The sequence below is a fragment of the Lagenorhynchus albirostris genome, chromosome 15 (genome assembly GCF_949774975.1).
Source record: "Lagenorhynchus albirostris chromosome 15, mLagAlb1.1, whole genome shotgun sequence".
Lineage (NCBI taxonomy): Eukaryota > Metazoa > Chordata > Mammalia > Artiodactyla > Delphinidae > Lagenorhynchus > Lagenorhynchus albirostris.
Window position 1 is genome coordinate 82,164,404 of NC_083109.1, and position 15,353 is coordinate 82,179,756.

Here is a 15,353-nt window from a genome sequence, read left to right on the forward strand (position 1 = left end):
AGAGAAGAGCTAACACCCATCCTTCTCAAACTCTTCCAAAAAATTGCAGAGGAAGGAACACTCCCAAACTCAGTCTACGAGGCCACCATCCCCCTGATACCAAAACCAGACAAAGATACTACAAAAAAAGAAAATTGCAGACCAGTATCACTGATGAATATAGATGCAAAAAGCCTCAATAAAATACTAGCAAACAGAATCCAACAACACATTAAAAGGATCACACACCATGATCAAGTGGGATTTATCCCAGGGATGCAAGGATTCTTCAATTTACGCAAATCAATCAATGTGATACAAACCATATGATCATCTCAATAGATGCAGAAAAAGCTTCTGACAAAATTCAGTACCTATTTATGATAAAAACTCTCTAGAAATTGGGCATAGAGGGAACCTACCTCAACATAATAAAGGCCATATATGACAAACCCACAGCAAACATCATTCTCAATGGTGAAAAACGGAAAGCATTTCCTCTAAGATCAGGAACAAGACAAAGATGTCCACTCTCACCACTATTATTCAACATAGTTTTGGAGGTCCTAGCCACAGCAATCAGAGAAGAAAAAGGAATACAAATTGGAAAAGAAGTAAAACTGTCAGTGTTTGCAGGTGACATGATACTATACATAGAGAATCCTAAAGATGCCACCAGAAAACTACCAGAGCTAATCAATGAATTTGGTAAAGTTGCAGGATACAAAATTAATGCACAGAAATCTCTTGCATTCCTGTATACTAATGATGAAAAATCTGAAAGAGAAATTAAGGAAACACTCCCATTTACCATTGCAACAAAAAGAATAAAATACCCAGGAATAAACCTACCTAGGGAGACAAAAGACCTATATGCAGAAAACTGTAAGACACTGATGAAAGAAATTAAAGATGATTCCAACAGATGGAGAGATATACCATGTTCTTGGATTGGAAGAATCAATATTACAAAAATGACTATACTACCCAAAGCAATCTACAGGTTCAAAGCACTCCCTATCAAATTACCAATGGCAGGTTTTACAGAACTAGGACAAAAAATCTTAAAATTTGTATGGAGACACAAAAGACCCTGAATAGCCAAAGCAGTCTTGAAGGAAAAAAGCCGAGCTGGAGGAATTAAGACTCCCTGACTTCAGACTATACTACAAAGCTACAGTAATCAAGACAATATGGAACTGGCACAAAAACAGAAATATAGATCAATGGAACAAGATAGAAAGCCCACGCACCTACGGTCAACTAATCTATGAGAAAGGAGGCAACGATATACAATGGAGAAAAGACATCCTCTTCAATAAGTGGTGCTGGGAAAATTGGACAGCTACATGTAAAAGAATGAAATTAGAACACTCCCTAACGTCACACACAAAAATAAACTCAGAATGGATTACAGACCTAAATGTAATACCGGACACTATAAAACTCTTAGAGAAAAACATAGGACGAACACTCTTTGACATAAATCACAGCAAGATCTTTTTTGATCCACCTCCTAGAGTAATGGAAATAAAACCAAAAATAAACAAGTGGGACCTAATGAAACTTAAAAGCTTTTGCACAGCAAAGGAAACCACAAACAAGACGAAAAGACAACCCTCAGAATGAGAATAGTTGCAAACAAATCAATGGACAAAGGATTAATCTCCAAAATATATAAACAGCTCATGCAGCTCAATATTAGAAAAAACAAATAACCCAATCCAAAAATGGGCAGAAGACCTAAATAGACATTTCTCCAAAGAAGACATACAGATGGCCAAGAAGCACATGAAAAGCTGCTCAACATCACTAATTATTAGAGAAATGCAAATCAAAACTACAATAAGTTATCACTTCACACCAGTTAGAATGGGCATCATCAGAAAATCTACAAACAACAAATGTTGGAGAGGGTGTGGAGAAAAGGGAACCCTCTTGCACTGTTGGTGGGAATGTAAATTGATACAGCTACTACGGAGAACAGTATGGATGTTCCTTAAAAAACTAAACATAGAATTACCATATGACCCAGCAATCCCACTACTGGGCATATACCCAGAGAAAACCATAATTCAAAAAGACACATGCACCCCAATGTTCACTGCAGCACTATTTACAATAGCCAGGCCATGGAAGCAACCTAAATGCCCATCGACAGATGAATGGATAAAGAAGATGTGGTACATACATACAATGGAATATTACTCAGCCATAAAAAGGAATGAAATTGGGTCATTTGTAGAGATGTGGATGAATCTAGAGACTGTCATCCAGAGTGAAGAAAGTCAGAAAGAGAAAAACAAATATCGTATATTAACGCATTTATGTGGAACCTAGAAAAATGGTACAGATGAACCGGTTTGCAGGGCAGAAACAGAGACACAGATGCAGAGAACAAATGTATGGACACCGAGGGTGGAAAATGGTGGGGGTGGGGGTGTGATGAATTGGGAGATTGGGACTGACATATATACACTAATATATATATATAATGGATAACTCGTAAGAACCTGCTGTATAAAAAAATAAATAAAATTCAAAAATTAAAAAAAAAAAGAATATCTCTGTAAATCACTGGCTGGCCACTGGGCTAACTGAGGAGACACCTCAGTGGCTGCACTTGTGTGAGGAGTGGTCACGTCCTCTAGGGAGAGTTGATGAGTTTGGTTTTGGATATTCCTCAATGGCATCCTGGAGAGAATCAGCCCAGGAAAGTCACTAAAACAAACAGCAACAACAACGAACCTTGGGGGGAAGGATGTGATTTCTAGAGTTGCCACATTATATTACCCAAAACATCAGTTTTCAATAGAAAGTTATGAGGCATGAAAAGAAGCAGGACAACATGGCCGATACACAGCCAAGAAGGTGATGTCACCTGTACCAAGTCACTTACACCCAGAACATATGAAGAATTCTTAGAATCAACAATAAAAAGACAAATCACCCAATTTAAAAACAAGCAAAGGACCTGAACAGACTTTTCTCCAAAGAAAATATGCAAACAGCCAATTAGCAAATGAAAAAATACTCAGCATCACTGGTTATCAAACCAAAATGAGCTAGCACTTCACACCCACTAGGATGGCTATAATCAAAAAGACAAAAAGACAGACTAAGCACTGTTAAGAATGTGGAGAAATTAGAACCCTCATATATTGCGGTCACTTTGGAAAACAGTTTGGCAGTTCATCAGAATGTTAAACATAAGAGTTACCATATAACCCAGCAATTCTACTCCTAGGTATATCTCCAAGAGAAATGAAAACACAGGCCCGCACAAAAACAGGTACACAAATGTTCACAGCAGCATTAATCATAACAGTATAAACAAGCTAAAGTCTATCAACTCATGAACAGATAAATTAAATGTGTTATATTTATACAAGGGAATAATCAGCAATAAAGAAAACAAACTACTGACACATGCTACAACACAGATAACCTTGAGAACACGCTCAATGAAAGAAGCCAGACATTGAAGACCACATGTTGTATTCCGATCCCATGATGCACCCAGAATAAGCAAATTCACAGAGACAGAAAGATCTGTGGTCACCAGGGGTGGGGACAGAGAAGAATAGGGAGTGACTAGGAACAGGTATGAAGTTTCTTCCGGGTGATGAAATGTTTTAAAGATAGATAGTGGTGATGACTAACTCTGTGAATACTGAAAACATTAAATTGCACACTTTTTTTTTTTTTTTTTTTTTTTGCGGTACGCCGGGCTCTCACTGTTGTGGCCTCTCCCGTTGCGGAGCACAGGCTCCGGACACGCAGGCCCAGCGGCCATGGCTCACGGGCCCAGCCGCTCCACGGCATGTGGGATCTTCCTGGACCAGGGCACAAACCCGTGTCCCCTGCATCAGCAGGCAGACTCTCAACCACTGTGCCACCAGGGAAGCCCCTAAATCGTACATCTTAAAGGGGAAATTTTATGGCATGTGAATAATATCCCAATTATAATACCCAAAGGTGTTATAAAAAACTGCAAAGGATGAAGCAGCAGAGTTAATAACAAAACAAACTAGGGGACAAAGACTAAGAAGAGGGAACCAAGCTGGGATTATTTGTATTGTCAGCATCTCCAGCTGGCCCAGCAGGACCCTAGCACTGTTTCTACGCTGGACCAATCATCAGCTCCATCTTTACAAAGCGATAGGGCATTCTGAGGTAGCCATGTATTTGCAGACAGGAGTTGATGGCTTCCACACTGTGAAAGGTACATGCAGCCTGAAGAATCCAATCCATTCATCTCCCACAAACACCCCAAAACTGCCCATGCTCCACAGAGGCCAACCAGAACAGAGGAATCCCACCTGCTTTACCGGCAAGAAGGTGGAGGCTTACACAAGACCCTGTGCCCTGAGCACTGCCGCAGTGGGTGAAACGAGCACCTGTGGGCTCCATCCTCCTAAACCAAGTCCTCTGGGACCCAGATTAATGTAGACCAGTCCCCGGGAGAACAGAGGCAAGTCACAGCTTCCAGCTCTAGGGTGTCTCTCCTAGAAACCGTGAGGCCCTCTCGGGAAACACAGGAAGGACGCCAGAGGCATCCAGAGAATGGCCCAAAGAGATGCCTTTTGGTGACACAGACAATTCTGGATAAAACTTTCTCATCCAGGGGCCACCCCTGCCCTGCTATCCATCAAGGGCAGGAACCTGCAGGTGGAGAGGGACCTTCGTCCACCTGACAGGTGCAGCCGAGAGCCGTCCAGGACTCGGCGGGGGGCACTGTGCTGCCACCCTAGGCGACAGAAACAGCCAGCCCGACGTGGTTCAGGGTTCCCCACTTTCTGTATTTTAGAATGTACATGTGGTACAGAGACTGTGTGGCACCTTAAGGCCCTGCAGCAAACCAGACAAACGTGAACACTACGTGGGGAGACAGCCTCCCATCACCTAGACCTGGTTTGTTGGCCAAATGAACCTGCCATGAAGTTACTCTTAAAATGCTGATATCTGGGCCTCTCTGCAAGTGCAGGTAAAGGACTATGAGGCTCTGCAAGGTTGAAACGTACCTCTCTGTCCTGTTACAACAAATGGTCTGCGGCAAATGCCCCTTCACCAAGGCCACGGCCACTTCACCAGTCCAACTGGACCCCCTGCCCGGCCCCGGCCCCGGTGCCCCCGCACCTGGTGGCTGGCCTGCGTCCCGCGCGCCTGCACGGTGGCCAGGCGGTCATAGTAGCGGGAGATGGGGTTGTCGTGCTCGATGCCCTTCTTGGCACAGCGCTGCTTGTAGATTTCCACCAGGGAGAGTGAGGATGGGTTGTCCTCCACCAGGCGCATCTGCGGGGACACGGCCACCACGCGCGGGACTGAGGAGAGAGGAGAGAAACGGGCAGATGAGAGCGGGGCTCACAGGCCAGCGCTGGGGCAGAGGCGCGGGCGAAGCCGGGAGAGCGCGGTCACACGGCGCGGTGGCCTCAGCCCACGGCCTGAGGCTCCGTCTAGCAGGGCCGGAGCCCAAGCCGCCCGTGACCTGCGTTTAAGGCACAGGTGACCAGGAAGGCCTCACTAGGCAACCTCACGAGAAGAACAAGGAGGCTGTGCCGCCAAGTGCTCTGGAGCTGAGCAGCACAGCTCTGAGCCAAGTCTGCCAGCCTGCGGAGGGGGGGGTGGCGGTGGGCACACGACGCCTCTGACTTCTAATCGAGAGTTGATTCAGTCTAACGCCAGTTAAAGCTTGGCTACTGGCCCATTGCCATGGCTTCAACCCATGAAGAAATTCCTACAGGACTCCAGGGGACGTACACGGACCACCACCTGGAGCTAACCAGGAGCTTGTTTCTTTGGAAGCAGCAAAGAACACCAACTAGCACAGCTGGGACCAACACAGTAGATCACGTTACATTCGTGTGAAAATGCACACAGCTTTCTACAGACCTGTTTTTTTTTTTTTTAAATGTACTTCTTATTTGGGGATGTTGAACTTAAGAGCAAGAGATTTTAGGTCAGAATAGGCTGGATCACAACTTAGCTAGCAGAAGAAAGTTCCGTACAGGACCAGATAATATGCGTTGCAATGGGCTCCTAAACTGGGGATTAATGCTGAAGTGTAATGATAGCTCCCTCCTCTGGGTGGGATTACAGGCAGCTCATCTACACCCCTTACTACAGACTCACAATTCACCCACGACAACTCGGTTCTGGGAAGACCTCACTCAACGTTGCTGGTTGCTGCCTGCCTGAGATTTCTGTGGCCTGCCCGGGGCTCCTTGACTCCCAGGCAGCACCTCAGGCGGTGCCCACACACTGCAGGCTGTGTCCCGGAGCAGATCTGAGACTGCACTTAAAAACTGCCACGTGCCGTGAGCACACGCCCAACAAGCCCTCACCTCGGCCGGGCATCGCCAGAGCCTGGGAAGATTCCTGGGGAAGTGAGGAGGGCCGTGTGCACGGGCCCAGGGCCTCCTTCTCCAGACAAGTCCTCATTGGGCGCCCGTCCTGCGGGGAGGAGCCTCAGGCCCCAGGGGTGGAGGTGTCCCCTCCCTCCAGGAGCAGGGCCCCTGCAGGCACCAGCCCTCAGCCTACCGCCTGCCCCCACCTGGCGGGGCTCAGAGACTCGCAGCTGCTGACACAGACGGCACAGGCTGCCGGTGCCGGGTGTCGCTGTGCAGCCCCTGGGCCGTGCTGGTACCTGTGAAGAATAAGTGCCTCTTGGTGGTTTCCTTTCTCTTTTCCAAGCAGGGGTTGAGCAGGCGGAGCAGCTGCAGCACGCGCTCCTCCCGCCGCGACTCCGTCAGGCAGGCGTCGTTCATGACCAGGTAGGGGTAGATCTTTCCGTTGTGCCCGCGGATGTACAGCCTCCTGGCTGCCGTGTTGTGCTTCTGCACGATCTCCACCCGGGGCATAAACCTGCCGGGAGGAGTGGACAATCAGACACCAACGCCCCAAGCCGCAACTTCCAAGCCTTTCCTTTGAGAAGAAAATGGAGCTCTACAGAAGCGGCTGTCAGAACCGCCCTGGAAACAGACTGTACGACAGAGGCGGTTTGTCATTTACACCCCACCTCACTACGACAAGGTAGTCGTGCCACAGTATCGGAGGGAAAACGAGAGGAGGAAGAGAAGGCGAAGCTGGAAGTTTCAAACAGGCACGCCGAGGGTCCAGCCTCAGCAGCCAGAGATGGGCGCTAACCGGCCCAGAGGAGTCCCGCAGCCACGACGGCACGGGCCCCACTGGCTGGCGCTGGGGCAGAGGACCAGGTGCCCGAGGAGCGAGCGTGGGCCGTGGGCCTGAGCACGCTGACGGCAGGAGGGGGAGGGGGCGGCCAGGACGGGTCAGGTTTGGAGGAAACACCTGACCATTAAGGGTCGCCCCTTCACAGCTCACTTTACATTTTAAATGAGATGCAACTTGCTTCGCTCTGGTAAATTTGACCATTGTCTGATTCTTTTGAATCCTGTGCTTTGAGTTTACAGAAGACTGCGAAACTATACTTTGTCAAGTTCCATGGGGATTCAGAAAGGGTTCTTTTGAGAGCAAACAAAAGCTTGACTCAAACAAGACACTGAACCCAGTGGTTAGACCAGACCCTTTAAAGGTACTCATATCCTAGAGCAACACTGTGTCCTCTCCCGTTTTGGGGGAAGGAGTGCAGAGGGGAGGGAATTACAGTGTGACCCGCTGGCCAGGTCTGCCTGGGGGGTCTGTGGGGAAGGTTTTGGTGATCCCGGGCCAGGTCGGGCTCACTCACCGAGCGATCTTGATGTAGTAATGTGTCGGCTTTGGCATCAGAAATTCCCCAGGAATTTCTACCTCAGCTGTCTGTGCTGAGAAATTGCTCAAAAACCGGCACTTTTCTTCTATGAGGAAGAATTTTGGAAGTTGCTTGGTTTTAGCCTCCAGAATTTTGATCCACTTTTTCAGTTTAGAAATAAGATTATGAAGCTTCATGGAACCTGGAACACTGAAGTCAAAATCTGTAAAATAAAATATGATTAGAAACATTTTTAGTCATTTGGGCTATTTCTAATTCACTACAAAAACCACAGCTCAAGCACCTCCCAGGTAGGAAACAGACACATCTCACGTCTAGTCTGCAGCAAAGCACTGTAAGTCACAGGACGGATATAAATAGCATGGACCCTCAAGGATTAAGTTAAACAAGGTAGCACGCATTAAGGCCCTCAGCACAGCACCCAGCTACTCCAGCAGTTCTAATCATCACGCCCACGCGTGACCTCAATTGTGTACAGGGTCATCAGTTTTATGAAAGTCAATGTACTTTTAAAAAAAATTACATAATTTATTTATTTTTGGCTGCGTTGGGTCTTCGTTGCTGCATACAGGCTTCCTCTAGTTGCGGCAAGCGGGGGCTACTCTTCGTCGCAGTGCACGGGTTTCTCATAGTGGTGGCTTCTCTTGTGGTGGAGCATAGGCTCCAGACGCACGGGCTTCAGTACTTGTGGCACACAGGCTCAGTAGTTGTGGCGCACGGGCTTAGTTGCTCTGCAGCATGTGGGATCTTCTTGGACCAGGGCTCAAACCCGTGTCCCCTGCATTGGCAGGTAGATTCTTAACCACTGTGCCACCAGGGAAGCCCCTGAAAGTCAATGCACTTTTATTGTGTGGGGTTTTTTTCACAGCATTTCTCTGGTTTCCCTTTAACTCTAGCATGACTTCACACAAGCGGGTGGCTGGAGAGGTCCCCATGCACCAACACGAGGAGGCAGGTTTCCACCCAGGCTCCCCGGCAGAGCTACGGCAGAGGCCACCCAGCCAGGACGCAGGCAGCTGCACACAGGGGCTGCTCCTTCTCAGCTCTGGATCAGGAAGGTGTTACCAAGCTCAGGCCTGACATTCATGTAATGGATTTTTGTTTGTTACTTTTCGTTAACTTTTATTTTGAAATGAATATAGATTCACAGGAGTGAAAAGAAATGTACAGGGAGGGCCACACACCCCTTTCCGAAACCAAGGCATTGGCATAACCCCCAGGGCTGATTCAGATATGTGTCCTGTGTGTGCGTGCGTGCATGTGTGTCTCCGTGAGATGCCATGTAGGGAGCACCAAACCAGCACCGTGACCAAGATGCTCACCGTCCATCACCAAGGACGCCCGAAGCCTCTCAGAGCCACAGCCACCTCCCCGCCCACATCCCCGACGCCTGGCTCCCACTACTCTGGCCTCCATCTTGATTATTACGCTATCTCACAAGTGTCTCATACTTAAGCAGCGTGCAGCAGGAATCCTTTTGAGGCTGGCTTTCTGCATCCAGCGTAATTTCTTCGAGGTCCACCTAAGCTGCTGTTAACTCCTCTTTATTTGCTTTACATGAGTATGGAAATACCACACGTTGTGTATCCATTCTCCTTAGAGGGGCATGTGGGTGGACTTCAGTTTAGAGCTATTACAAATAAAGCGGCTATCAACACTTGGGTATAAGTTTTTGCTTGTAAATAAGTCTTCTCTGAGATAAATTTAATGTACTGTTTTGAACTCCCTTCTACCTCCTTAAAGACTTGGAGCTAGTACCCAATGCATTCAATGTTGCTGGAGATGGAGGAACAACTCTCCTCCACTTTCTAGACCAGAACACAGTGCTAAAACCCAGAGACGGTCCTCCCTGGGGGCACATGACAAGAGGCGTAGGACAGCTCTTGATTTAAGTATCTGAAACTCGCTACACGTTGTGGCTGGTCAGAGCCTCATAGCTGTCCTTCTTTCAAGTTTCAGTGTTTGTCATTTTTTTCACATCAGAATCCGGATGATTTGTTCCACTTCTAATTCTCTTATTTCAGACCACATTTGATTTAATGATCTGGATATTTTAAAATAAAGATACATTAAATATCACTTCTTTCAAGTAATATATGATGGTTTCCATGAAACTTTCATCTCAGACTCTTTCTTTTTCAGAGGATGACAGACCACACAAGCACGAGCTCCAGGGGATGCAGCTGTGCCTGTGTGTACACTGGGGGGACGAGGGTCCCTACGATAGATGAGGGTTTGGGCTGAGGGCGACTGGACCGTTCACCTCAGATCATGCAGAAAGAGGTGGGGCTCCTGTGGGTCTAGGGAAATGCATGAACCTGAACTGGGGACAGGATTAGAAACACAACCTCCTTATCATCTTGCCACCAGAATCCACTACAGGTCTGAACCTTACCTGTCACCTCGGGCCCTGCACCGTTGGGTCTTACTGCCTCACCTTACCCTGTTGCGTTTTCCCATGAAAACCAAGCAGAAGGAGAGACGGGGGAGCAGAAGCAGGTCTGTCCTAAAACCCTGTGTCTAACCTGACAGGGAGCCCGGTGCTCTGGCCCTGAAACCTTGACCTTTCACAGGAGGGAAGGACGTGCAGTCCCAGGCAGGGAATGTCAGTTTCCTTGTGATCCAGTCTGTATTTTAAACACAGTCTAACCAGCTCGCCCGGTACTGTGCTCATGAAAACGAACAGATGTGGTTAACTTAGATGCTAAGATGGAGGAAAAACGTTGAGTGGGAGCTCCCTTGGATCAGGACTCACCGGTTGTGAACTGGCCCTTCAGCTTCTGGAAGACAGGGTCCTGTGCGGTGGCCTGTGCGCGCCGGGCCAAGGACTCGGAGGCCGCGCTGGAGAACATGGTCGAGACGTTGGACACGTTCTCCAGACCCACCCCGAACGTGCTCACCAGCTTCTTGACGAAGTTGAGAGTATGGGGCGTAATCTTGGCATCTGACACTGCTCCGCTTTTCTCAAATGCGACAGAGTAGCACTTCGCCAGGCCCTGCTGGAGCTGCCTGAGAACCTGGGGGAAAGAGACCCGAGGCAGCTTGCACACAGAGCTCTCCATTCAAGCAACCCACCCACCAACCAAAAAGGACCTGCCCCGCCCACCCGGCCCCACCACTGACAAAGCTCTTCTCGGCACCTGGCGCACAGCAGGCGTCAGCACCAGACTGTGCGGAACCAGGGGGCCGCCCGGACACTCATGCCATGAGCTGTGTTCTTAACAATGAGAAGCAACTGTCCTGAACATTTAAAGAAAAAAAAAAAAAAAGACCCAAGACCCCACTTTTTGCATCATACACATACCTTTCTGTTGAGCAACCAAGGAAAAAAACCTATTTTCAGATCACTTCAGTGTACTCTGCACACACACAAAATAACACAGTACTAATGAGGGGGCTTGTGGCCAACCAGACAAATATCTGGGCAACAAAGCCTGATTATTCTATCACCGCCACTAAGGTTGTGGCCTGAGAACCAGCTCCCAGCTCCTGGAGACGAGCGGCCAGTGAGTGAGCCCTGCCCACACCACCGCTGCTCCCTGGTCAGTGGTGGCATTTCAGTGATTAAGCTCATACACGCGAACAAAATAAGCATTTTAAGGCCAGAAATGGCTTTCTCAATCTCATCTTCTTTTGAAGTCTTCTGCTTCCAATATTAAGGCAGCGCTAGCGTGCAGACCTGAAGTATTTGCTGTTCCACCGTTCAATCCAACAACAAACATACACACAACCAGGCAGGTAGTCTCAAGAGAACATGGCCATGAAAGCATTCCAAACGATCCATCCCCTCCGCAGGATGCCAGCACCCCCGAGACCACATCACATACCTCCTCGTGCCAGTTTTCCCGGAACCAGACCATCTGATCGACGATGCCTTCCAGGGAAGACAGCAGGGTCGGGTGCAGCTCCCGCTGCATGTGCATGATTCGGCTGCAGCGCCACATGGGGGCCGTGGCTCTTATGGGCCCTGGATCTGATGCAGAATGGGACTGGTTACCCACTGAACTTGGCTGCTGCTGTCCAGAATCTGAGAGCAACACACACAACGCCAATGTCAGCGCCAAACTGACCGATGGGAGAGTCGGTGCTCTAAGGACCCACCGGCCAAAGGAACGCTGGTTCCTGCCGGCGTGGGACACATCCCGGGGCGCTTCCCAGGGGCTGTGCGGGAGGCGCCCTGGCTCTAAGGAGAGGGCGCTGCGGAGAGCGCAGCCCCTACAACTGGGCTTCCAGTGGTTCCAGGAGGCGTATGTGTTGAGAGAGAAAGAAGGTATGGCAGCACGTAACTGGTGGGTCTGGGTGAGGGTGTGCAGGCTTCACTGGACTCTCTAACTTCAGAGGAAGTTTGAACATTTTTTTAAATGTCTGGCAGAACATGTCAAAATTCATTCCTTGTATTAGAGCTCAGAGAATCTAGAAGTAGTTAACAAGTCAGCCTACGTGTTTTCATCTAGGTAAACCAAACCACATGTAAAAAATGCCATCTTTGAAAAATACAGTCACTGGGGCTTCCCTGGTGGCGCAGTGGTTGAGAGTCCGCCTGCGGATGCAGGGGACACAGGTTCGTGCCCCGGTCCGGGAAGATCCCACATGCCGTGGAGCGGCTGGACCCGTAAGCCATGGCCGCTGAGCCTGCGCGTCCGGAGGCTGTGCTCCGCAACGGGAGAGGCCACAACAGTGAGAGGCCCGCGTACCGCCAAAAAAAAAAAAAAAAAAAAAAAAAAAATACAGTCACTCACTATATAAGAAATATGTTGTAGGGACTTCCCTGGTGGTGCAGTGGTTAAGAATCCACCTGCCAATGCAGAGGACACGCGTTTGAGCCCTGGTCCGGGAAGATCCCACATGCCGCGGGAAGATCCCACATGCCACGGAGCCCGTGCGCCACAACTACTGAGCCTGTGCTCTAGAGACCGCGAGCCACAACTACTGAGCCTGTGTGTGCCACAACTACTGAAGCCCACATGCCTAGAGCCCGTGTTCCTCAACAAGAGAAGCACTGCAATGAGAAGACTGCATACTGCAAAGAAGAGTAGCCCCCACTCGCCGCAACTAGAAAAGGCCCGCACGTAGCAATGAAGACCCAAGGCAGCCAAAAATAAATAAATAAATAAATTTTTTAAAAAAGGAAAAAAGAAATATGTTGTAGAACCTCCTTTGCTCATTCTTTTAGCTTCAGCTCTCTTAGAATAAAAAAATCTTAACTTTCAAATGACCAAAACACGAATCTACCCAGGTACCCAGGAGGTTGGAGCTAGCACGCTGTGCAGTCCTCACCCACCCAGCGCAGGACCAGAAGATGCTGCCACTGTCCAGTGGATGGAGTCACCTTCCTAGCCAGACTCTGGCCTCGCAGCATAAATGTCTACATATTAAAAACGTGGTAAAGCAAGTAAACATGGTGTTTACAAAGCACCATGCTTAGTGGGTAACTGAAACCATTAAATTATTTCTTTATGCACCAGAACTATTCAATATAGATTATAAACCTCTATTTCGAGTACGTTTTTACATTTGGTGAGATTGATTTCTATGCTGATCCCCTGACAGCTGAAGATATTCCTTATAACACCGTAACTGACATTTATAATGTTTACCAGGATGCATTTATAACTAATGAGGCAAGTTCAACTTTATAATTATCTATACCTAAAAATTTCATATATTTTTTTCTACTTAGGGATCGAATCACTCAGGTAGATGAACACCCTATTACGCTGTGGCGAAGGAGAACCAGAAACTTCACTGGGAGATCAGGTTTTATCTTCCAGACCCACTGTCCTCTCAGGGACGAAACACAAGACCAGCCCACATGCTGGAAAGGAGCTGCAAGCGAGCATGTGTCCGCGGCAGTGGGGACCTGGCCACTGCACCCCCCAGAGACGTACCGCTCTTGTAGCGCTCCCGCTGCTCTATCTTCAGGGTCAGGTACAGGGTCCGGATGGGAAAGTAGACGGCTTGGGGATACACTCGTCCAACCTGCTCTGAGACAGTCAATCATGAGTGGGATGCTGGCCTGCACTTGGCCACACCACCGACCTAATACGAGGCCGGATTAAACAGCAAGTCAAACATCTAGTTTAGCTTTAAAATATCCAAGAAAGAGCAACATGGTGTACTTCATCATTTCTACCCCAGGACTACTGATGACAGAGGGAAACCACACTTTCATTTGATTCAGTTAATATGAGGATGACAAACACTCAAGTCCCTGGATCTCACTCGGGCAAATGACAGGAAAACACAAAATGACACCAGTCTTGATTCACCAGGAACTGTGAGCTGATTCTAACTGACAACAAGGCTCACTAGCGAGTAACTTTACTCTGCATAACTGCAGGAAGGAGGAGACTGAACTTTTTCTCTTTAAGGTAAGACATGCTGGTTTTACCAAATTGGGGTTATATGGCTCCTTCAAAAGAGCTGAGCAGACATTACCCAGCTCTGCCACAGGGTGGCTGGCTAACGTACATTAAGAGATATTCAATGAATGACAATACCAAATAAAGGGAGTCTACACCTTGACAGATCAGCTCCAAGCGAAATAACAGTCAGTACCCAGGAACATAGCTGCAAGCGCTCAAGGGAAAAAGAAAACCACTTCTGGGTACCGTGTAGATGATGCACCCCATGTGAAGAACAGACAGAACGATGAACAAGCAGCATGTCCCCAAATGCTCGGTTATGACGCTGTTTACATGTGAAAATTACATATATGACTCTGTAATTTTACAAGCAGCAGCACAGTCAAAGGCACTCGATCCCAGACCGACTGTATCCAAATCTCTATTGTTCAGGCCCTTCCCCTCTCGGTCTTTTTGCAGGAGAGGGACAATCTGGAGCCACTCTCAAAATAAGGGTAATGAGAGCCCTTCTACAGGACCCCGGGCCCCGGTCTGTCCGAGTCCCCAAGCCCACCCAGGGCACACAACTTGCAGCCTCGACAGCTGCGGCTGAGCAACTAACTGTACAAAGGGCAATAAATACCACAGCTGGGCTGAGTTTCTTCCGAAGGGAAGCTCTGAAGAGCAACTAGCACACGATGGGATTTCAGCCATAAAGTATCAACCAGATACACACTCACTGTGAGTAACTCTGAGTACTCACTAGTGACCTTACATTTTAAGAGAATATTTATTTTACGTGTATCTTATGTGGCAACACGTTCAAGGAAAGAAATGACCATTTTAATACTGTAACTCTAGCAGATTATTCCACGCCAACCCTGATATATTCTTCAGTCACTTTCAATTGTGCTTTATATCAAGTGATATCTAATTGTGTATGTCTTCCCATCTCTCTTTGAGCATGCGCATTTCCTTTCTGGAAAAAAAAAGGAGGTGAAATGAAGACAATTTTTTTGTGATCAAAGATGCCTTGCTATTCCCACCTGGCTAATCAGGTTCAAAAGCAGCTTTCCCTCGGAGCCAACCAGACAGGTGAGCAGCTGTGGGATCCAGGCCAGCCACTGGATGGGTGGCACACCGATGCAGTACTTGTCGACGGCATCTGCCAAAGTATTTTTGTCATCATCAAAACTCAAGAGCCACAGCACCTAAGACAGAAGGGAAAATTCTAGAGTTGAATGAAAATTCTAAGGCTCTGATCAAGTGACCTTTCCTCCCACATTAAAATACCATATAGA

The 15,353-nt window shown here is 48.0% G+C and overlaps 1 protein-coding gene across 1 annotated transcript in view; it reads right to left on the bottom strand.

Annotated features, from left to right (window-relative positions):
- TRRAP (transformation/transcription domain associated protein) overlaps positions 1 to 15,353 on the bottom strand; it is a 109,498-nt gene that overhangs the window by 7,957 nt on the left and 86,188 nt on the right. Inside the window, exons 64-70 of the mRNA XM_060125038.1 lie at positions 15,099 to 15,263; positions 13,597 to 13,687; positions 11,536 to 11,735; positions 10,464 to 10,725; positions 7,685 to 7,910; positions 6,626 to 6,843; positions 5,119 to 5,303 (exon numbers count right to left, since the gene is read on the bottom strand). Coding sequence (XP_059981021.1) covers positions 5,119 to 5,303; positions 6,626 to 6,843; positions 7,685 to 7,910; positions 10,464 to 10,725; positions 11,536 to 11,735; positions 13,597 to 13,687; positions 15,099 to 15,263 — 1,347 coding nt within the window. The remainder of the gene's footprint in view (positions 1 to 5,118; positions 5,304 to 6,625; positions 6,844 to 7,684; positions 7,911 to 10,463; positions 10,726 to 11,535; positions 11,736 to 13,596; positions 13,688 to 15,098; positions 15,264 to 15,353) is intronic.